This window comes from Trachemys scripta, chromosome 4, assembly GCF_013100865.1.
Source record: "Trachemys scripta elegans isolate TJP31775 chromosome 4, CAS_Tse_1.0, whole genome shotgun sequence".
In the NCBI taxonomy this organism is placed as follows: domain Eukaryota; kingdom Metazoa; phylum Chordata; order Testudines; family Emydidae; genus Trachemys; species Trachemys scripta.
This window is the reverse complement of record NC_048301.1, coordinates 99,721,195-99,745,580: the sequence shown is the minus strand read 5'-3', so window position 1 is coordinate 99,745,580 and position 24,386 is coordinate 99,721,195. Positions and strand designations below refer to the sequence as shown.

The 24,386-nt window shown below is 38.9% G+C and overlaps 1 protein-coding gene across 2 annotated transcripts in view; it reads left to right on the top strand.

Moving 5' to 3' along the window:
* COPB1 (COPI coat complex subunit beta 1) overlaps nt 1-24,386 on the top strand; it is a 35,021-nt gene that overhangs the window by 9,115 nt on the left and 1,520 nt on the right. For both annotated transcript variants that reach the window (XM_034770112.1, XM_034770111.1), the window contains exons 4-21: nt 2,787-2,956; nt 4,166-4,280; nt 5,456-5,548; nt 6,098-6,235; nt 8,276-8,395; nt 8,981-9,088; nt 9,189-9,335; nt 9,996-10,141; nt 11,375-11,471; nt 12,060-12,220; nt 13,423-13,543; nt 13,997-14,224; nt 14,380-14,559; nt 15,766-15,910; nt 17,973-18,092; nt 18,580-18,725; nt 22,106-22,195; nt 23,221-23,376. In XM_034770112.1, the coding sequence (XP_034626003.1) occupies nt 2,787-2,956; nt 4,166-4,280; nt 5,456-5,548; nt 6,098-6,235; nt 8,276-8,395; nt 8,981-9,088; nt 9,189-9,335; nt 9,996-10,141; nt 11,375-11,471; nt 12,060-12,220; nt 13,423-13,543; nt 13,997-14,224; nt 14,380-14,559; nt 15,766-15,910; nt 17,973-18,092; nt 18,580-18,725; nt 22,106-22,195; nt 23,221-23,376 (2,481 nt within the window). The remainder of the gene's footprint in view (nt 1-2,786; nt 2,957-4,165; nt 4,281-5,455; nt 5,549-6,097; nt 6,236-8,275; nt 8,396-8,980; nt 9,089-9,188; nt 9,336-9,995; nt 10,142-11,374; nt 11,472-12,059; nt 12,221-13,422; nt 13,544-13,996; nt 14,225-14,379; nt 14,560-15,765; nt 15,911-17,972; nt 18,093-18,579; nt 18,726-22,105; nt 22,196-23,220; nt 23,377-24,386) is intronic.

Sequence of the window (24,386 nt, the reverse complement as noted above, 5' to 3'; positions counted from 1 at the left end):
AAGAGGCCTCAATTTTGCACCCTGTGGGATTCCTTTGGTGAGAAAGAATGAGAAAATACTGGTTATTATGATAGACAGTGGTCTCAGCACATTAGTTGCCCAGCTGTTGTCAAAAATATTTTATAGACATTGCAAAAAAAGATGTTTTAAGGAGGGATTAGAAAGAAGGCAAGTCTTTATGGGGGACTCCTCCCATACAGAGTGGGAGCGAGAGAGAAAGCATGAAAGTACTTGTTCTGAAATTTAACAAGTGGGCAGTGAAGGCTGGCATCATTGGCAGAGCAGAAGTGGGATGCCATCTCAAGATCAGTGGAATAGGTCTAATAGAATCAACCTGTATTTCTGACCTTTATCCATCTTTTTTAAGAGATTGACTGCTGAGATTAGTAGATTCTGTGCCATGTCCAGGTTTGAGATCCAACTGAATATGGTCCGAAAAAGGAGGATATTGGGTGCTGCTAGATTTTGGCATTCTGTCACCTATCCCTCAGAAAGAGTTTAGAAATAGGGCAGAAATTGGCAAGTTGGTTTGAGCAGGGACCAGACCCTACCGTGTTTAAGGATGGTCGCAACTGCCTTCCCTCAAGGAGGCATTAATTATCTCTCTCAATAAAGAGCACAAGCATTTTACACTAGGAGGGTCATATCGTCAGCTTGTTGAATGAGCATTTCTCTTCCAGTGCGTTTGAAACGTACTGTTCTGAAACTGTTAGAAGAGACTGTACATTCATTCTTTCTGCACTGATGCTACTGCTTTGGTGCCATTGAGACTGTCCTGAATCTGATAAACATTATCCTTGAAATATGGTGAGAAAACTTAACTAGATCTTAAAGTCAAATGTTTCTGATAGTGAACAGTCTGGAGTAATACAATGGCATTGCTAGACCACACTCTTTCCAATGAAATCTTCAAATTACGAAAATATGGATAGTCAGTTATTTTTCCTAGGTTTTTTTAATTGTCATTTTCAACCAGAATAATGTAGTAATCAGCATGATTCATTCAGCATGGTTGCCACTGGGTCTTAAACACTTTAGGAATTTGCTTGTTTTTGTTGATCAGGAAAAATAACTACATTGGAATCATACAAGTAGCAGTAAAAGCTTAAAAACTTGAGGCCAAGGAGTGTAGCAATGCCACACACGTGTCTGGGTGTTTTCCATTTATAACAAGTACATTCCTTTGCAAATTTGGAAGTCCCCTTCCTGTTTGCTTAGTGATGCATGCAGTGGTCTCAGTGCCTATTTCCAGGTGACCATGCCTGCTCCACGCACCAGGCAATCCCCCGCTTGGAGCAGTGCCGAGCTGCAGGACCTCATCAGCATGTGGGGAGAGGAGGCTGTGCAGTCCCAGCTGCGCTCCAGCCATAGGAATTATGATACCTTTGGGAAGAAAGTCCCTGCTTGCAGCTTCCTGAACAGGCCAGTGTTCCCAAAGATGTGTGCATCATGCATCTTTCCGGACCAGCCTGTGTTAATGTCCGTGAAACACCCATGGTGATCCACAAACGCCTGGGAACCATTGAGAAATATCTCTTGCGATTAATGTACTTGCTGGCTAGGTGATCTGGTGCCAGAATTGGAATATGCGTGCCATGTATTGCCCCTCTGCATTTAGGGAAGCCCATCCACAATGTCATACACGTTGCTCAGAGTCACGGTCTTTCAGAGTAGGATGCAATTAATGGCCCTGAACACTTCCATCAACAAGACTCAAACGTTCGACTTTCCCACTCTGAACTGGTTAGCACCCAATCGGTAGAAGTCTGGAGTAGCCAGCCTCGCACTTCTCCAGTGACAGTGCAGCTCAGTCTCGTGTCCTTGCTGGGGCGAGCTCATCACACAGTCCCATAAATGTGGCTTTCGTCATGCGAAAGTTCTGCAGCCATTGCTTGTCCTCCCAGACGTGCATCACAACGTGATCCCACCACTCAGTGCTTGTTTTCTGAGCCCAAAAGCGGTGTTCCACTGTGGTCAGCACCTCTGACTGCCACCAGCAATATCGTGTTCTAGCTACTTCACGTGGCAAGATCAATGTGACACTCCTCTTGCTGTTGTAGTTTAAGGAATAATTCCACTGCCACTCATGACATGTTGGTAAGAGCGAGCAGCATACTGGTCAACAGTTCGGGATCCATTCCTGCAGCCTGAAAGAGGCAGGGCGTGCAGTACACAAACTGTTGAAAGATGGCACCAAATGTGGACGGAAGCACAGGGATTGCTGGGATGCGAAGCAATACATCACAGGGCATTGGGACTGGACCCAGGATGACCCGCAACCCCCTCCGCCTTCCCACAAGTCTTAGCAGCAAAAGAGAAAGAGGCACTCTGTGGGATAGCTGCCCAGAGTGCACTGCTCCGAGTAGCGCTGCAAGTGTGAACAATTGTCAGTGTGAATACACAACAGCAGTTTTCCTTCTGCACTCTCTGAGCAGCGCTGTAACTTTGCCAGTGCAGACATGCCCTTTATGTTCTGGTTACAGACATTCAGATTTCCCTTATTCCACTCTCTCCTCTGAAGAGAGATCTGTTATCCCATGTGTGGTAATGGTTCTAAACCCCCCCCCCCCCAATGTTTCGAGGGTCATGAAGAATTAAAATCTATACATAGGGAATAAAATAAAATCTTTCCTATATCTCAATACAGGTTAATTATAAAATTGAGAGTGTTTTATCAGTCATTTTATCTCTTGTTCAGAGGGCAAATGTTTAACAGCAGGGAAAATTGTAAAATGGTAATACTTGGTATCTCAGCAAACACTAATACTTTACTTTTCTTGTTTTAGGATCTTCAGCACCCCAATGAATTTATCCGGGGTTCTACTCTTCGTTTTCTTTGCAAGCTGAAAGAAGCAGAATTACTGGAACCTTTGATGCCAGCTATTCGTGCATGTTTGGAACATCGTCACAGCTATGTGCGCAGAAATGCAGTCCTGGCAATCTACACAATTTACAGGTAAAAATTCTAAATTATTTAAACCTTTGGACCCTGGAGGCCCAGGCTAACGTCAGAGGATTTCACCTGGGCAGTCCTGATAGAAAAGGAGGCTAATATGAGATTCATTTGAATTTTATTTTTGATCCTGCTTAATTCAGTAGACTAAGGCTAGGTCTACACTACCCGCCTGAATCGGCGGGTAGAAATCGATCTCTTGGGGATCGAATTATCGCGTCTCATCGGGATGCGACAATCAATCCCCGAATCGACGCTCTTACTCCACCAGCGGAGGTGGGAGTAAGCGCCGTCGACGGGGAGCCGCGGAGGTCGATTTTGCCGCTGTCCTCACAGCGGGGTAAGTCGGCTCCGATATATCGAATTCAGCTACGCTATTCGCGTAGCTGAATTTGCGTATCTTAAATCGACCCCTCCCCCCCCCCGTAGTGAAGACCTGCCCTTAGTATATATCGTACCTTTTACCATTACAGCTTTCTCAAATATAACTAAGGCCTTGATCCTGCAAGCCACTTGAGTGAGCAAACCTCTGCATCTGCCCAGAGCGCCACTGAAATCAGCTTAGTTTAGGTTGTTGGGAATGAAGATTGGACAGCTGCTGTGAATACATAGAAAGTGGGACAATTTTCAGCTAATTTTATTTTTATTTTTTTCATTAAGTAGTATAACATAATTTAGTTATATATGCAGTAGCAGTAATGTGAAAATTGTTCTCAAATGAAAACTGTATTTGTGTGATTGAATAATACAAATAAACTAAAATTAAACCAAAACCATTGAGGAGGGGAGGTCTTAGTTACCAGAGTAACAAGCAATAATTCAATAAATGTGAATGTGTATATTTCTTACATCCATTCACTTTTTAACATAAGTGCACAAAGGTTTTTGAACAAAAAATTAAAGATCCTATATATTAACACTTCACATTTTAAACATCTATGTAGAACACATGCAGTTAAGTATTTAGCTATCCACCTCTACCTCGATATAACGCTGTCCTCGGAAGCCAAAAAATCTTACCGTGTTATAGGTGAAACCACGTTATATTGAACTTGCTTTGATCCACCAGAGTGCGCAGCCCGCCCGCCCCGCTGCCCCCCTTCCCCCGAGCACTGCTTTATCGCGTTATATCGGGTCATGTTATATTGAGGTAGCGGTGTATCACTCTGTTTACCTTTCTTACATTTTTTTTCCAAAATATTTTTTTAAAAGAAACTTTGAACATCTTATACCTGATGCTCCTGAATTGATCCATGATTTCCTGGTGAATGAGAAAGATGCAAGCTGCAAAAGAAATGCATTTATGATGCTAATTCATGCAGATCAGGTAAAATTGGTTGTCCTAATTCTCTTATGGTTTTGATATTTTCCTTAAAATTATTTTTGAACACCCAGTTAATGACTGACTAACCTGTTGTTTGATTTGTTGGTGGTGTAAATTATCAAGGTACTTTTGCATAAAATAGGTGCAAGTTAGTTAGTTCTATGAAAATTATAAACTAGAACTGAAATATTTTTAAAGATTTAATTTGGTAATAAAATACATGGTACAGAAATTTGAGGTGGGAAAGCTCTCAGGTCATGCAAAAGAATAAATTTTTGAGAGGTACAGTATGCTTAGTTTCGCTGGTTATACTTTGGCTGTTTAACTTGGGGCAGAGGTAGCTGAATGTTCTATTTTGAATGAAGTTAGGTTCCTGTATATTGTTTATTGGTTGCTTATTCAGAATATGAATTTACATTGGCTTCTAACATTATTTTTTGGAGGAACAGCTTAATAAGTAAAATGTTAAAGTTTCCCTGGCTTCTGCAGTTCTGTTCATCTCCGTTGCTGAAGATTTTCAGGATTTTTAAGAGTGTGAAAACTTTAAACGTAGAGCTAATGGAGATATTTGTAAACAATTGGATATGGCAGATGTTTTAATATAACAAATATACCTCCCTTATTTAAAGACTATTCATAGATTTGTGAAGTATTTGGAAATGTTGAAGAAGAATAGAGCTAAGTGAGGCCTTTACACCTCTCTGTTTTCAGACAGTGCAGTCCCCTTATGTGGAAGGGAGATACACTGGCACTGAGAGGCATAATCATTTTTAGCCATGTGAAGATTTGCCACATTACCTACCATTTTGTAATTTATATTAGCTATTTATTTTTCAAATGACCTCTCCAGTCTTGGCTTAGAAACCTTTTGCCTCATTGGCTCAAAAACTGAAATATTTGTTATGCAGCAATGTTTTGGTTATAAGGGGTTTTGACCTATTTGCCTGGCTGGTGGCAACAAATAAGAAAATAATTGTGTGAAGGTAATGGTCTTTAGGGCCTAAATGAATTCATTATTTTGTAATTTTATTTTTGTATATTGTTTTATGCGCTGTTCTAAAAGTGTAAGTTGAATTTAGCAGAAGGAATAATCTGTGCTTTTAATTTTTATATTGTGATCCCTTTAAAATTTTTATTAAAATATAACAGTGTTACAAGTTTTTATTTTATTTCCATAGGATCGTGCTTTGGATTATCTGAGTACCTGCATTGACCAAGTCCAGACATTTGGTGACATTCTTCAGCTGGTTATTGTTGAACTAATTTACAAGGTATGGGGAAATGACTGCAGTCATTTAAATAAATGTGCATTTTTACTCTATACTGAAAAAATACAGTTCAGAAGGGTTGGCTGGATAGTGAGATGTTTCATAACTAGAAATCTAGTCTTAAGTGAGCAGCTAGTCCATTTGGGAATGGTGACTCATTGTTTAGCTGAACTGGATAGAATTTCTCTTGAAAGCAATGGACTGGTCAAGCTTAGAAGGTGCAAGCTAATGCTGTGAAATTTGCACACATCTGATTTGCTTTAACCTGGACTGGGAATAAGTATTTTTTGTTTTCTGTGTTTTCCCCTCTTTTACTTATGGAGTACTCCATAGGACTAGCTAGTGCAGGACATTCTTTACACGTTGAGATCTTAAGAGGTGTATAATACTCTCTTACTTCGTATTGCTTGGTTCCTATCAATCTAGACTGAGGGGTTCTTATCCTCGATCTAGGTCATTCTTGCTTTTCACTGCCTCCTAGGGTTCTTGTATTTTTAAAATAGCTTTTTATTTTTCTTCAGTATGCTTTCCATCTATTGTTTTCTCATCTAGGTCTGCCACGCTAATCCATCAGAAAGAGCTCGATTTATACGCTGTATTTACAACTTATTGCAATCATCTAGTCCTGCAGTAAAATATGAAGCAGCAGGAACACTAGTTACGCTCTCCAGTGCACCAACAGCAATCAAGGTATTGTAATGATTTATGATGTTTAAGAATGCTTTAATAACTTCTCTGCATTACACTGGGTTAGCATACATTACAGTTTAATGTGTGTAATGTCTGAAAGATTGACGTTCTTTGTTGCATGACTGTTTTGACACTAGACAAATGACTCAACCATCTTGTGAATATCTCCCTTTTCAGTGGTTGGCTAACGTGAGCCTCTGGATGTTTGTCATTGGGCAGTAGGAAATGAGTTGGTGGTCTCTATCCAACCATCTGCCAGTGGACAGATGTAAACATTACACAAACTACCTCCACAGTTGATACTAACTTGAAGTCGTCTTGGCACTCTTAGCAATGAAGCCAAATGCTGAATAGTTACAGACTAAGGCCTGGTCTACATTGGGGGTGGGGGTTGATCTAAGTTACGCAACTTCAGCTACGTGAATAATGTAGCTGAAGTCGATATACTTAGATCTACTTACCGCGGTGTCTTAACTGCGGTAAGTCAACGACTGATGCTCTCCAGTCGACTCCGCCTGCGCCTCTCGCCCTAGTGGAGTACCGGAGTTGATGGGAGAGCGCTTGGTGGTCGATTTATCGCATCTAGACTAGATGCGATAAATTGACTCCCGTTGGATCGATCACAGCCCGTCAATCCAGCGGGTAATGTAGACAAGCCCAGAATTATGCTCTCATCCATAGTTGTGGTCCTTTTAGGTCAGGTTTGAAGTGTGTTAATGGGACAGGGAAGGTTTGAGCAATCTTATGCTGTTGCTGGCTTTTCTGTGCCCATTTTATGGGTAAACAGAAGACTGTGATGTAAAGGGCAGTCACCCTGACACTATATAGTATCAAAAAATAAAAAACTCTATCTTGAATGGTACCTTACAGTATGTGCTAACTACTTATGCTAAACAATCTGTTCCACCTTGCATTTTGCTGTGATCGTGGGCGTACCTTTCCCAGACCTGAAGAAGAGCTCTGTGTGGCTTGAAAGCATCTCTCTCTCTCTCTCTCTCACTCACAAACAGAAACTGGTCCAATAAAGGATATTACCCCTCCAACCTTGTCTTTCTACTATAGTATCAAAGTCAAATGAAGTATTCATTCTTTTATGTTCTTGGTACTGTGCAGTCACTTTTGCTAAATAAGAAATGATCATTAGAATCCATGTAATTTAAAAGCATACTTAAAACAGCAGAAAGTATTGGCATATCTGGTTTGGTTTTAGTCTATTGTGGAGACCCAAATGTTGTAGAAATCAGTGGGAGTCTTTCTGTTCATTTCATTGAGCTTTGGATCAGGTCTGTGTACTGTAAACTGGCATCAGCATGTTAGGTTTTTTTTTTTAATTTGTTTAATATTTGTCATGAACTTGCAGAACATGTTCATAGTTAACCGGATATCCTAATGGTATGATCTTTATGTGAGTGTTCTGTACCTACACAAGTAGCTTCATTCAATTAGACCAGCTTGTGTAAGTATGGGCTACTCATTTGAGTAAAGCTTGCGAGATTGGCCCCTTAATGTGCAGCTGGGCTTATATTTTGTTTATTTGATCTTTTTGGAAGAGGGAACCGTAGAAACAGACCCTATCTTTAGCCTGTAAAATTTGTAGTGTGAGTATAAATCATGTTATATGGGCTGGTGAGATTACCTTTGTGAGCTGGAAGAACAAAGCTAATTTAGATGAGCTTTCAATCTCACCATTGCCTTTGCAACTTTCTGGAGTTAGGTGCTAGTAAAAAAAAATATATATATTCTGGGTATTTCTGGCCAGCGTTTCTGCTCAATAGGTAAAACTGCCTTGTAGCATACAAAATGCGTCATCAGGTGAGCCCTAAATTGGAAAACAGTTCCAGCAATGAAATCCTAGAAAACTGTTCAGCTGTCTAGTTTCTCTTACATATTATTAAAATAACTCCTCATACGTTTCTAGTGTGTTCCTTCATTGGATTTCCCCCAGGAATTGGTGTTTCCTAGGAATAGTTGTTCTTATCTTTCCCACAGTTTCTAAAAAAATTTTAAAAAACGCTTTCACTCTTTTTTATTATTATTTAGGCAGCAGCTCAGTGTTACATTGACTTAATTATTAAAGAGAGTGATAACAATGTGAAACTGATTGTATTGGATCGCTTGATTGAGCTGAAGGAGCATCCTGCTCATGAACGAGTGTTACAAGTAAGTGTCCTACTGTTGTTGGTTTTTGTTTGCACTGGGAAAACCGATTTTAGATTTTCCTTTAACTAAAATAAAAATAAAATTCTGTCATTATGGTAAGAAAAAATAATGTACTTTCAACATTTAAAATAATTGGTGTGTTTATGAAATGCTGCTGGGCAGTATTTTATGTTTAGGTCTAGTTTGACTGGATAGCATGAGAACTAGCAGCGATAAAGGGTGACTTTTTTGGAAAACTTCAATGCTTCAGTTCGTTTAAAAAATGCTACGTAAAATTACAGTGTATTAGACAACTATTTTGAATTTCCTTAATGAACAGTCAAGCTTCAGATACTAATCTCAGAACAGGAAAAAAAAAAGAAAAAATCTTAATTGAGATGATGAATCATTTTACCATTATACTTTTCTGTCAATATGCTATACACAACTTACACATTTTTTAAACTATCTCTTCAGTAATTCTGTACTGTAGCTTGGAATTTGTATGTTTGCACAAAAAAGAAAAGTCTTAAAGCAAGAAAATTATTTTTTGTCTGACTAAATGTTGGTTTTGAAACTTAATTTAAGTGCGTTTATTGATTTCAGGATCTGGTTATGGACATACTGAGAGTGCTGAGTACTCCAGATTTAGAAGTGCGCAAGAAAACCCTTCAGTTAGCTCTGGATCTTGTATCTTCCAGAAATGTGGAAGAGGTAAATACGTATTTTTTTTTTTTTTTGGTGTGCTTTTATTCTATCTTGTTCTTCAGTGAAGCATGTGGTTCAGTTGAAACTTATTTGATGTGTTTTATAGCTGGTGATTGTTTTGAAGAAAGAAGTGATTAAAACAAACAATGTGACAGAACATGAAGATACTGACAAATACAGACAGTTGCTTGTTCGGACACTGCATTCCTGTAGCGTTCGGTTTCCAGATATGGCTGCAAATGTTATTCCTGTGGTATGCAAATATTTAATTATATTTACAGTAAATGTGTTTTACCTGATCTCCAAAATACTTGTTACTTTATCCAAGAAAATAACTGAAGCTGAGATCTTACCTTTTAATATCTTCTTTGTAATGGCATTATTGTAAATTATACTTTTATTCACCTAAAAAGTTTAGGGCTTCTTTGTTATTTGCCAGTTACCCATCTTGTATACGTTTTACTTTTTGTGTTTTAAAAAAAAAAAAAATTACTGTTCTTGATGAACACGAACTGGAAAAAAATTATTATTTTTTATTTATCAGTACACAGTAACCCATGCAAATAGAAAAAATGTTTCAAGGTGCTTATTTATTGGAATGTGCAAGTTTTGTTTGAATAAAGTATGATGGCATGAATTCTTTGATCTCTAGGGAGTGAATATAAAAGATATATAGTTCGTACTCTTTATTCTTCTGAATTAGTAGAGAGAACTTAGGGGTATCTCAACTTAAATCGGTTTGACATCAGTTTGCAAATGACAGGCAAAATGCTATATTCACTTTTGTTTCTTGTCCTTGTTCCTTCTGTTGCTGTTCAGCACTTTGTGCTGTAACAGTTCTTGTAAAGGTGGTGATCATTTAAAGTTATGTAACTTTGCTGTTTGAGCTCATGTTCACTCTTGTTTGTCCTAGTTGATGGAGTTCCTAAGTGATAATAATGAAGCTGCAGCTGCTGATGTCTTGGAATTTGTGCGTGAAGCAATTCAGCGGTTTGATAATCTCAGACTACTTATTGTTGAGAAGATGCTGGAAGTCTTTCATGCCATTAAAACTGTCAAGTAGGTTTAAAATATTTTGAAAGAGTACACTGCACATTAACTAAATTTAAGAATTCTCATGCACTTTGAAACTGTTTGAAAGGGGAAATTAGATGAGAGAATTTTATTTTGAGCAATCTTCAGACTGCAGTCATCCCTACTTAAATTGAATTTATATTTGCCAGAAAATTATTTCTGGGGAATTTCTTTCCCTCCAAATTTATGTGAAAAACGTAATAAATTCATATCGCATTGAGTGAGGAACATTGACTTAATAAATCTCATTTTTATGATGCAATTGTTAGTTGTTTGCTTTGCATTTACTAGACAGCAGTATTGATAATGAAGGCTAAATTTAAAATGTTGTAATTGTTAAAATAACCTAGTGTTGTCAAGGGATGACCACAATATGATTTTAAATGCATTTGAAGGAAACTAGAAATTGCTTATTGTATGTTATCAGAGAACTCGCTGTAAAAGGATTCCAATCCACATAGCAGAATATGAAATAAGTGTTGGCTGCAAGGAGTCCACGCTTCCTTTGCAGGGCACTAAAAATTTAGTATTCTGATGGACCATCAGAGCGTCAGTCATAGCAGAAGTAATCACATTTTTTCTATGACATTATACCACTTTTATTATTGTGATACCTAGCGCACATCTGAATCATAACTTCATTACAATCCAGATAAAATTGTAACCTTCTATTGGGCAGGAGATGGACTAATTGAACAATTGGGGATTGTTCATCCACAATACCTGTTTTGATTGAAATCTTTCTAGAATATATTTTTCCTTATTGATCTGATAGCAGATTTAAAATCTGACCCAATTTTAATGTGTATGGTTTATTAGAAACATTATAACTTACCTCATAATAAAATAGCAGTTCAGGTAAACATTTTAAAGTGTTGGAATTGAATTTACACATGTTACGATTAATGTAGCAGGGAATAAATCCTTAGCAGAAAACTCTCCTTGTATAGTTATTTTAATTTGAATATTGAGTTTATAATTATACAATGGGATAGGATAGCGGTGCCAAAAAGCTGATTGTCTTGACCAGTCACATTATATATTTTTTTAGCTTGTTGCATACTGTAAGCACAATGTATTTTCTTTTCCTCATGCTGTAACTCATAGCCCCATGAAAGCTGTTCAGTGTAGCACTTCCTCATTGTGCATTAGAGCACAATGGAAAAATCATTACCAGTAGTGCTTTAAAATGTGTCTTAATTATGTTTCTTATCTCAGGATTTACAGGGGAGCTTTGTGGATCCTTGGAGAATATTGCAGCACAAAGGAAGATATACAAAGTGTAATGACAGAAGTCCGCAGATCACTGGGAGAGGTATGTGTGTATTGTCTAAAAAACTTTCTGCTTTCATTTCTATATTTTTATATGTAATGTGTGTTTCAAGAGAAGATTTAAAAATTGATATAAGATGCAATAGTATTTTGAACTTCAAGACTTTGCAGGCTCTGTCATGTGTAGATAATCAGATCTGATTATCTGATGATTCTTGTTTCCCCTTCTGACAATGAGATTCTTATTGGGAAAGAATACAGCAAATTTGAAATTATAGGGTACACTTTGACTAGTGTGTGTCTGCTTACAAATGGCGAGTACATGAGGTTTTAATTTGTAAAAGGCATCCAAGACAGTATAGTGGGGGCAAGGCTTATTCATGTTTTGGGATGAGCTCCTGTGTACATTAACGCCCCCTTCTAAAAGAAATTTAAAAAAACCCTCCATATTATTATGCTGTAATTGACCTTTCCCTGTTTAAGAGGTGGAGAAACTGAGGAAAATGACAACACTTTTATGAAAAAAAGGCTGCTTTCCTTAAAACAAAAAGATTGTCTTTACATTCAAATTCTTTACTGAATTCTTTGTTAATTTAGCATATATTTAATGTCTCCTGTTGTTCATTGTCAGATCCCAATAGTGGAATCTGAAATAAAGAAAGAAGCTGGTGATATGAAACCTGAAGAGGAGGTGACTGTGGGTCCAACACAAAAATTGGTGACGGAGATGGGCACCTATGCTACACAGAGTGCCCTCAGTAGTTCCCGACCTGCCAAAAAGGAAGAAGATAGGTAACTAGGCATTTTATATTTTACTAGTGGTAGCTACGTTAAAAATGGTTAGAACTCAAAAGCCTTTCCAGAATTCTTCTCTGCCTGAAAAGGAATTTCTGCACGTATTCTTCAGCTAAACATTTCTTCCTACGAGAGGGTTTCGGTGTTTGAAACATTCATCGCTCTGTTGCCCCCCCCATATCCTCCTTTCTTATGTCAATCTCCAATAGCAAAACTTGTGTCTATCACCCCTTTAGTTCTTAAATGTACAAACAAAACAGGGTGGACTGATACTTGGCCAAAATGTGGCGCTGTCGAGGCAATAAAATATGGAAATTGCCAAATTTTTCTAGTTGTTTCCGCTTTTCCAGAAAACAGTTTATTTAGGCTGAAAACCATTTTTCTGTGATACAGACTGATCCAGTTTAATATTTTCTTTTAATCCTGGGTTGGTCTGTAGCTTTATGATGTGGACTGGCAGTGGAAATCTGAGAGTTTTTCCTTCTATTATATTCTCCACTTTCTGTCTTCTCGTTTGTCATTTTGTTTCCTCCATTTTTCTCACTGATTTTATCCGTAAGTCTTACTATTCTTTCCTTTTCTGTTTTAGTCTCTCCCTCTCTGTTCAGTGCTGAGTTAATACTTGAGCTTTATGGTAAAGACCATTGCCCTATTGAAGGCTATTATCTTCCAGATGATACTTTGACCACTTGTGATCTTTAGTCAACACATGGTACTTCTTGTGAAAGTACATTGTTAACTCTGATGTACTGGCCAAATTTCAATTTGGGTTAATTACATTCTGTCTACCTAAATTCCCCCTACAATTTTAATTGGGTATGGTGTTCGTCACTTGTTACCTAAATTTTTGCTTAATGTTCCTGTGCTCTGCGAAACAGTTGCATGTTCTATCTCACTGGTGGGTGAAATGATTACTATACTCTTATATACTTCACAGTGAGTTATTTTGTGGCTTAGTTAGCTCATACGGGTACAGAGCTGTGAGATCCTTCGATGATAAAAGTGAAAGTTATCCTTTATTCTTTCCACTTCCCGTCTCTCTGCCAGTGTAAGTAAAACTTCACTTAGTCTCTGAGACCTTCCAAACTGTCTGTACAACACTGGTCTCACAATATGAGAGCTAAAGTAAAATATGGAAAAAAGGAGGAGAGAGACAATATCTTCCAAAACTAACACCCCATGATGGACTTTCTTTGCAGACCTCCATTACGAGGATTCTTGCTGGATGGGGATTTCTTTGTTGCTGCCTCCCTTGCCACAACTTTGACGAAGATTGCTCTACGCTATGTGGCTCTTGTTCAGGAAAAGAAGAAACAAAATGTAAGTCATATTTCCTCTGGTAGTTCTTACAGATATGATCATAAGCTTTTGAGAGAGGCCCGAAAATGAAATCTTACATTCCTTGAGTGCTTGATGATGATGAAACTAGTCCCAAATAGAATCATAGAAGATTACGGTTGGAAGAGACCTCAGGAGGTCATCTAGTCCAACCCCCTGCTCAAAGCAGGACTAACCCCAACTAAATCAGTTGAGGACCAAAGCAGGACCAACCTCAACTAAATATTTCTTACTACTTTCCAACTGGTATGACTGGCAGGTCTCTTGGGTTCTAAGCAACAAGTCACTGACACAAATCATCTTACCTACTGGGATATAGTTTTAATTTTTAACCATATTTTAAACTTGAATGTTAAGACAAATATAATATTTCTACAATTTTAAGGATAAATGTAAGATTTAATAACCCCCTTCCTCTCTCCTTTCCACCTTTAGTCTTTTATTGCCGAGGCTATGTTGCTAATGGCCACTATTCTCCATTTGGGTAAGTCCTCTCTTCCCAAGAAGCCAATTACAGATGACGACGTGGATCGTATCTCCCTATGTCTGAAGGTTTTGTCAGAATGTTCTCCTCTAATGAATGATATTTTCAACAAGGAGTGCAGACAGTCCCTTTCTCATATGCTGTCAGCAAAACTAGAAGAGGAGAAACTTTCTCAGAAGGTGAGATATTGTAAATTTCATTGTGTAATCATAAACTTTTGGGTGCTTGAATTTTGAAGTAAGCTCACATCCAGGGATACTCCAGGAGCTGCATAAAGTTCACTACTTCAGTGTACGTTAGAAGATAGAATTAATACCTTGCTTTTTTACCACAGAAAGAGTCAGAGAAGAGGAATGTGACAGTTCAGCCAGATGACCCCATTTCCTTCATGCAGCTTACTGCTAAAAATGAAATGAACTCAAAGGAAGACCAATTTCAGCTGAGCCTTCTGGCAGCAATGGGGACCACACAAAGAAAAGAAGCTGCTGATCCCTTGGCATCCAAACTCAACAAGGTAATATATAATTCAGTATCTTATTTCTGTAAGCGTATTGCTCACACCTAGCGTCAAATGTTGACAATTGGGTTTGTGGGGGCTAAGGAACCTAATTAAGCTCATCAGGCATCTGAAAAGTTCAGTTAGGTTTTGTTATTGGAGAGGAAGGCAGCGGTGGGGGGGTCCTGAGAAGTGAAGAATCCTTTTGTCCCTGTGCTTCATGGTGCTCCCTTGGCCCCCTGATATCGGGTGCAGGGATGGGAATTGGAGAAGCGAAACCAGGAAGTGGTGATGTGGTGCAATGTGGAGACCTTGAGTTTGTTGGATGGCTCAAGAGCCGAGTAAGGTTTATTGGGTGGTGGGAGGAGGATGACCAGGAGTGCTATGGAGTGAAGATCCTGTTCCTTCCTCCCCGTATCCTGAGGCTCTTTGGGCCCCATGCAGTATTTTTTTGCTCCACTTCCCTGCCTTCTACTCCCCAGAAGCCATTCAGGAGGGTCCAAGGGAAAGAACCCCTACTTCACTACCACTCTGGGGACCAGGAAGCAGAAATATCTTAAAAAATCAAAAACAAACCTAAGAAACTTCCCAGAGAAGACGACTTTCCAATATTTGGTTTTCGTTCAGTTTAATCATAACTCAGCATTTTCTGGGTTTCTAATGTTGGCTTTTTTTAAAAATAACTGTAACATTATTGTAAGTTGGAGGGGCAGAGATTCTATGGTTTAGAGGGTTTTTTTAATCCTTATGAGTCTGATATGTATTCTGAACTTTAACTCACATTTAACAAAATAAAGTATATGCATATAAGGGGGAGGTCTATTGCCTATTTAGTTAATCTTTTCATACCTGACGACCCTCTCTTAACAGTGAAATTTATGAACTTTTAATGGTTTTTAAATTGATTACTTTAAAAAAATCATTAATCAGTTTGTTGACTAAGCTTCTGTTGATAGGGTGAAGAGTTAGATTTTTCAGGGGCAGGGGTTTAAATACAAACACAATAAGCTAATAGTACGAAACTAAAGCTCTTCTTTGTACAGATCTCTTGTTTAATTTGCAATTTTGTCTTAAACTACCAGTCTCATCTGTCTTAGCAAATATTTTTCTCTTTTTCTATTGTTTTCATTCCTTCTCTACACTTGTGTGACCATGTTCAACATTTTAAACTGACAATGGGGAAAGATACTTCAACAATTTGTATTAATCTTCTTTCCTTGACAGGTTACTCAATTGACAGGTTTCTCAGATCCTGTCTATGCAGAAGCATATGTTCATGTCAACCAGTATGATATTGTATTGGATGTGCTTGTAGTAAACCAGACCAGTGATACTTTGCAGAACTGCACATTAGAACTAGCCACACTAGGTAAGGAATAATCTAGTGCAACAAGAATATTTGTTGATATACTTAGGTCTGAAATTAAGCAGTGGACATTGTTGAAGTACAAGAAATTGCATCTCATATTATAAATGCCTAAAGAATTGTTTAATAAAACTGACTACTTATCTTAAAAGGTATTTTAAAATGCCTTTTAAATAGTTGATTTTTCATGGAGTAAGTGAACTTTCTTCTGCTGGTACTGATAATGTGATCATGTGCCTTTACGCAAAATATTTCTTAATCTGGTTTCACACTTATTTTTGTCACCCTTTAGTTAGAAAAATAGCTTAATTTTTTATTAGTTTTTTCCCTCCAGAAACATTAGCAGTTCCTCTGATCTGCCACGTTCTGTTTGTGCTGCTCCCATGGTGCAAAGGAGACCGAATCCAGCCCAACATTGCCAGCATGGGGGGAGTCCCCAGTGAACATACATAAAGCCAGTGTAGCTGGCTCCTGAACCCTTTTCCCTCCCAGCTCCAAGTACAGAAAGCGTTCAGGAGTGTGTCTAGATGGGTAGGAGGAGTGGCTGAAGAGCATCATGCTGCAGCTCTGCTCAGCTGATAGGTTCCCTTCGGGAATGTTGACCACAAATGCATGATAGAGCAGCCCCAAGGCTGCTTTATCCTGCCTCTGGGCCAGAACTGGAGCAGAGAATTGGGGAGCTATAATCAGCTTCTGGGTAGTCGTCTTTCTGTGCTTGCTTCGCAGTCAGGGTTGAGGCAAGTTGCCACGGCAGCGTGGGGAAACTTGGGCTGCTGCTGCACATGTTTTATCTGCTCTGTGGATGAATAAGGGACCTAGGCGATTCCATCACCTTTCATAAGCACTAAATTCAGACTAAAATTTGAGGGGGGAAAAAAAATCAGAATGGGCCCAGGACTTGAATTTCACATGGAGGCTGCAGTGTGTGTGTCAAAGAAGCTTTTTTCTGTCTTTATTTTTCTTCACATCAGTTTTATACATTTAATATGTTGATATTATAGACCAGTGGTTCCCAACCGGGGCTCCACAAGCCCCGATACCCTGCAGGGCAGAAGCCCCAAGCCCATGGGCAGCGTTGGAGGGTGCAGGGGGGGCCTTGCCCCCACCCGCAACTGCAATGCCAGAGCAGGGCAGTCCCAGGAGCAGCTCCACGCCTCCCCACTTCCTCCTTCTCTCCCACCACCTGGCCAGGTCAGAGTCAAGAAGCAGCAGTGCAGGATGGCTGCTGCTCTGGCTTGTGCCATGGAGCAGGCAGCCACGGCACTCCCCCATCTCCTCCTCCTGCTGGTTACTGGGGCTGCAGCTGCTCCTCAGCTCCCAGCCCCCTTTGACTGCTCCTGCAGCCAGTAAGAGCCACCTGGGCGGTTGACCCGGCTCCATGGCTGGCAGAGCCCTAGGGGAGCAGTAACTGAAGGGAAAGGCCCTCCGGGCAAACAGCCCCTATCTGCCCCTTTTCATGCACCCTGAGCTACCCCCCTGCCTGCACACAGCCCCATCTACCCTTTCCCTGCACCCTGAGCTATACCCCTGCTTGCACACAGTCCCTAGTTAGCCCCTCCCTGCACCCTGAGTGGTTTTCAAACTTTTTAGCTGAGCTCCCTCTCTTTGAGTTACAATATTTGGTTGCACAACCACCCACCTAGACAGGCTGGGTGGCCTGCTGAGGTGAGTCGGGGTGGAGGTGGTGCTCCATTCCCATGCCCCACCATGCGGAGCTGGCCCGAGCTCTGGTGGGCCCTGCCCACTCCCCAAAATAGAAGTCAAACTGTGCCTATGCCCAAGTGCCCCCCTCCCTGCCCAGGTGCCAAAGCCCAGCACCATTTGACTTCTTCAGTGGGCTTTGAATCAGCCCATTAATGTTTTAATGAATGTGTAAATTTCATTAGTGCTTCAGCTTTCAAATATGTTGGTTCAATGTTTTAGAATTTATTGACTTCATTGTAATTTTGGTAAGATTTTAGAATTCAGATCAGAAGTGGTAATCTGCTGTGTCCTGAAACTGATTTTAATTGGACTTTATCTCTTGTCTATTTGTAAACTTTTCTTTCAAAATTTTTTTAAACAGGTGACTTGAAATTAGTGGAAAAACCATCTCCTTTGACACTTGCTCCTCATGATTTTGCAAACATTAAGGCTAACGTCAAAGTAGCTTCAACAGAAAATGGAATCATTTTTGGTAATATTGGTAAGTAGACAATTCTGTGTGCAACCTTAAAAAAAAGTAGAATATTGAACTTTCTGTGGAGAAGTAGAATTATTTTAAAAAAAATGTAATGCTGGAAGATAAGTGAAATGTTCTACAATATGAGAATATTTTATTGCTGGATTTTAAAAAAGTTCATTATGAATGTAACTTTTATTTTTATATATAATATTTTTTTAAAAGCATGCTGGTGTAACGCAATGCCTGTGGGTGGTCAGTAGTGGGGATTGAACCTAAGTCTCTTTGGATCTAAAAGCGTGAGCCTCTTCTGCCTGAGCTAAAAAGACCCACATCTGTTAATTCAAAGGCTGTAGGAGACTTTTAAACCTCTGGGATCCAGCCACTAGAAGGACCGAGACCAACATGTGTTGGTTTTACTGACAAATCACAATTGAACACTCATTTTGTGTTGACAATTCTGTAGCCACTTTCAATTTGTAAACCTGTGGTTTGTGTTTCTTGTTTGCAGTGTATGATGTATCTGGAGCAGCCAGTGACCGAAACTGTGTTGTCCTCAGTGATATTCACATTGACATTATGGATTACATCCAGCCTGCTGCTTGTACTGATGCAGAGTTCCGCCAGATGTGGGCAGAATTTGAATGGGAAAACAAAGTTAGTTCTTTTGATGATGATCTATTTGCCATTGTTACCTAGCTTTACACTAGTACCTTATCTCAACAGTTTTCAACTAAAACCATCACTGAAAAACGATTTTGGTTACTGTAGGTGCTTCTGCAACACATTGGTTATTTTACATAATCCAAGCTTCATTTTAAAACTAGAAGATTGCAGCTGTCTCCATTCTGTAGATAGCTTGCCCTATATAAGTTAGTGTACCGTTGTCTTTTGAAAAGCTGCTCCAGGATATGAAAGGAAGTCTCCAAGCTGTAAAATATGTAGATCATTGGTTTTAAAAGTCTGATACTTCTGTTGATTTCCTGTCACTTGTTTACTGAAGCTGGGCCTTGCTTTATGTCTGATGCGCATGTAGAGCTTTACCTCCAGTCCAAGGGAGGCTCAATTGCAGCCACACAAATTGACTCAGAGGAGGTGCAATACAGTGTTTGAAGCCTGTCACTTATTCTTGTGGACACTGCAGAAATCTTTACAAGCTCAGCGTCTTTCAGGTTTCAGAGAATCGTAGAAACGTAGGGCTGGAAGGGACCTCAAGAAGTCATCAATTCCAGGCATCTACGCTGAGGCAGGAACAAGGAAATCTAGACCATTCATGATAGGTGTTTGTCCAACCAGTTCTTAAAAGTCTCCAGTGATGTGGTTTCCACAACCTCACCTGGAACCCTATTTCAGAGCTTAACTACAGTTATAGTAAGAAAGTTTTCTTAATATCTAACTTAAATCTCCCTTGTTGTAGATTAAGTTCATAACTTCTTGTTCTACCTTCTGTGGACATGGAGAACAGTAGATTACAATTTTTTTTTTTTTTTTTTTTTATAACAGCCCTTAACATATTTGAAGAGTATCAGGTCTCCCCACAGTCTTCTTTTCTCAAGATTAAACATACCTAGTTTGTTCAACTTTTCCTTATAGGTCAGATTTTCTAAATCTTTTATCATTTTTGCTGCTGTCCTCTGTTTGATCACATCTTTTCTAAAGTGTGGCACCCAGAATTGGGTGAAGTACTCTAGGTAAGGCCTCACCGTTGCCGAGTGGAGTGGGACAGTTACCTCCCTTGTCTTACATATGACACTCCTGTTAATGCGCCCAAGAATATTAGTCTTTTTTGCGGGGGCATCACATTGTTGACTCATATTCAATTTGTAATCCACTATAGCCCCCAGATTCTTTTTCACAGTATTACTGCCTAGTCAGTTATTCCCCGTTTTGTAGTTGTGCATTTGATTTTTCCTTCCTAAGTGAAGTACTTTGCACTTGTCTTTATTGAATTTCATAGTGTTGGTTTCAGACCAATTTTCCCATTTTTTTTTTTTTTTTTGAGGCAGTTTTGAATTCTAATGCTGTTCTCCAAAGTGTTTTCAACCCCTCCCTGCCTATTTTATAAGGATATTCTCCACTCCATTATTCAAGTTATTAATGAAAATATTGACTAGTACTGGACACAGGACTGGTCCCTGTAGGACCACCTAGACTTGTCCTCCCAATAACTACTTTTTGAGAATAATTTTCAAACCACTTTATAATTTTAATCTTGAATGCATTTCCATAGATTGCTTGTGGGAATGTCACGTGGGACTGTAATCAAAAGCCTTGCTTAGATCAAAATATATCCTGTTTACTGCTTCCCGTATATCCAGCAGGCCAGTAACCCTGTCAAAGTGTGGAAGTAATTTGCATGTGATACGCACATCAAATTGGGCAGCTCATTAGGGTCATTAAATAGAAAAAATGCGTACAATCTCAGTCTGTAATACAACAAATTACAATTGTACCCAACTAAAATGAATGCTAACATACTTTTCAGGCAGATTTTTTTCTTTTTCCCCTACTCCCTCTAGATTTCTTCTGTCTGGTAATAAGAGTCTAAACACCGGGGCTGGGAGCTCCCTGAGTCCAAATGATAGATCTGTAGCCCTCTTCTGTTAGCACAGGCAGTGGTTGAGCTGGCCCAAGAGCAACTTCAAAGGGACTGGTTCCTATGGTTGGCTGTTTGTGCCAGCTGCACCCTTTTCCTTGGGCGCTGCTTTTCAGCAGATACCTGGATTTTTTGGGCAAGGTTTGAGCTAAGGTCATAATTTTTTATGTAAGCTTTGATGTACTAGGTCAGCCATCGTAAAAAGATCTTTGAGAGGAGGCTGTGTGGTGTGCTTCCTGGAATAGTTAGGCAGTAGAGCCTTCCGTACCTGTGTCTTTTCCCTTCCTCACGCCCCTTGACTTCATCATCCAGTTTGTCTGAGAATTCCTTCCCTGGGTCTTGAGCCTCGAGTAATCCTGGATCTTCACAATATGAGATATAGCAAAGGCAGTTTGATTCTGGCATGGGAAAGTTTCTAGCAATGAAAAAAGGAAAAATAGATGCACACACACTCATGCACAATCACTCTCATTGCTCCACACTACCTTTCTTGCAGTAATCTGACCTCCATGCAGTTCTGCCTGACCCAGGCTTTTGCTGGCCAATTAGCAGAGTAAACCACTTCTCCCAAGGAGTTTAAAGTAAACACCTAAAGCCCCCCTTCCCTTTCAGACATATGAAACAGGTCCTGACCACTTGTAGTCATTAAAGTTCCAGTGCCACTTTAAGAGTATAAGTTTTTGTGTCTTTTCCAAGTTCCTGCTCTAATTACGATTAGGGTGACCAGATAGCAAGTATGAAAAATTGGGACAGTGTGTGTGGGGTAATAGGTGCCTATATTTAAAAAAAAAAAAAAAAAGCCCCAATATTGGGACTCTCTCTCTAAAATCAGGACATCTGGTCACCCTAATTACGATCATCCTATCTAAATGTCTCTTGCAGTTTCAACTGGATACAATACTCTTCTTCACGTTCTGTCCTAAACTGTCACAGTATCATTGTACAGTGTTGAACAGTATCATAGTAGGCTATTGAACGGCTGCTTTTTTCAAGAGGTGGCTGTATTTCATTGGAGGGTGAAGTAAACACTAGCATTGGTCGGTAAGAGAAAAGCTACTGGACTACATGTATCTTTGACTTGTTCTGGTGTGGTAATTCAAATGTAAACATTTAGGCTGTAACTAGACTTGAAGCAGCCATTCATGATAAAGACTCTTTCCACATGTTTAGCAACATATGGTGTACACTTATTCTGACTGATATTTAAATATATGGTAGAAAGTAAGAGGCTATCCCCACTTAACCACTGGCTGATGGAAGATGAAACTGTTTTGTAAGATTCTCCAATATAAAAGGTCTTACAGCCATCAACAAGTACAGTATGGTACTACAGGATAACTGACAGTAACACTTTCTTTTCCATAGTCCTAGAACAAAAAGATTTAAAACATGTCAGAGAAGCTGATGAAAATGGTCACACCTTGTTCTTTCTTTCTTGAAGGTTACAGTTAATACAAACATCATTGATCTAAATGAATACTTACAGCACATACTAAAATCAACCAACATGAAATGCCTTACCCCAGAGAAGGTAAGATACTTGCTGAAAATTCTTCAAGTACTTTTTAAACTAGAGTAAAATTACTGTGCGAGTATAAATAGATTTGGATACCAAAATATAGCATATTTTTTTCTCCCTCTTGAATTCTTCTTGGGCATTGATTTCACTTTTTGAATAATGTAGAGTTATTCTAACTTTGCAAGCCACATGTTGCATAGGATAAGTTTCTTAAAACTCACATCAGATATATTTATATATTTAAAAAATTCAAAATAAAAACACACATTACCAAACAGACACACTCCTGCGCACACTTCTCCCTCTAGAGAGAAGATGAGAAAACAAACAAACAAACCACAGATGTGTAGTCCAGTTGATTAATTCACTACTGGAAGGCACTCAGATGCTAATGATGATGAGCGTAGTATAGGAACCTATATAGAATAGTATTTTCTGGTGCCCTTTTTGGAATTTGTGTTCTTTAGACTATTTACCTGGTCTAGTTTCTAAATTTATAAACCTCCACCAATTATATAGATCTTTGTTTAGTCTGGAAGATTTTAGTATTCTTTAGTATTTAATATACTTTCGAAATGTATGCTCTAAGAAAGCTAAAAGGAAATTCATGTTAACTGAGTAATTTTCAACCACTTTCTTGCTTTAGCTGAGCAAGAAGCAGTTAATAAAATGTCAACATATCTGCTTCAGAATGGTCAGCACAATTTTTTTTCAATAGGTCAAGACTTCCTTCCTTCCTTTCAGTAGGAATTAATCTTTCTTAAAGCCTTTTTGCTATGCATTACTTCAGAGCCTGAAAATGCCAGTTATATCTTGTTGAAATGACTTGATTAAATCTCTGTCAGCTTTCATTTTAGAAAGATCTATTAATGTTTCCTTCAGAACCAGAGTTCAGGTATCTTACGAAAAACTGTATTTAGAAGGATAGGTTTTAAATATAAAAACCTACTGAGTTGTAATTAATATGGAACAAAATGTGTCTGTTAAAGGACCATTAGCCTTTTGTAAAGAGTTAAATTTAAGTGTTCTTTCTCTAGGCACTTTCTGGTTACTGTGGCTTTATGGCTGCCAATCTGTATGCGCGTTCCATATTTGGAGAAGATGCACTTGCAAACGTCAGCATTGAAAAGCCAATTCATCTTGGACCAGATGCTCCTGTCACTGGCCATATACGAATTCGTGCAAAGAGTCAGGTAATGAATGATGGGTTTTTTTAAAGCTTTGTCTCTATCATTTTTATTATGAGTTCTATAAATATTTGCAGAGCTTGCATTGTAGTTTATGGTTAATTTTTAGTATTGTTAATTAGATTCGCAACTATCAGGAAAGGTGAAGGAAATCCCTGTCTCAATTTTAAAACTAGGTTTTCTGAATGAAAAGCTTTAATCTCCACTCCCCTTATACAGCACAATTGTTGATTTATTTATTTTTTATTTGGGGGGGAGAGCAGTTCACAGTTAGGTGGAACAGGGTACCTTAAACCAAATTAACGTGCCTCATACAGCAGTGCATTATTATAGTCCAAGATTTTGCTGTATTAACAAATCCCATTTGCAGACCTATGTTCTTTTGTTATTAAAAAATATAATATACCACCAATATGCCCCTCATGCTGTTTCTCAGTGTTGAAACAATCATTGTAATTTTCATCTCATGTTGGAATAAAGGATTCTATTTAAAAAAAAAAAAACTAACAATGTTAGGAACCATTAAGAAAGGGATAGATAATAAGACAGACAGTATCATAATGCCACTATATAAATTCATAATATGCCATGGCATGCTGTTCTGGCCACCCCATCTCAAAAAAGATATTAGAATTGGAAAAGGTATACAGAAGAGCAACAAAAACCATTAGGGGTATGGAACAGCTTCCATCTCAGGAGAGATTAAAAAGGCTGAGACTGTTCAGCTTAGAAAAGAGACAACTAAGGAAGGATATGATAGAGGTCTATAAAATCATGAATGGTGGGAGAAAGTGAATAGGAAGGGATATTTACCCCTTCACATAACACATGACTCAAGCATCACCCAATGAAATTAGTAAGCAGTGGGTTTAAAACTAACATAAGGTAGTACTTCTTCACACAATGCATTGTCAACGTGCCAGGGGATGTTGTGAAGGCCAAAAGTATGAATTAGATAATTTCCTGGAGGACAGGTCCATCAGTGACTATTATCCAAGATGGTCAAGGATGCAACC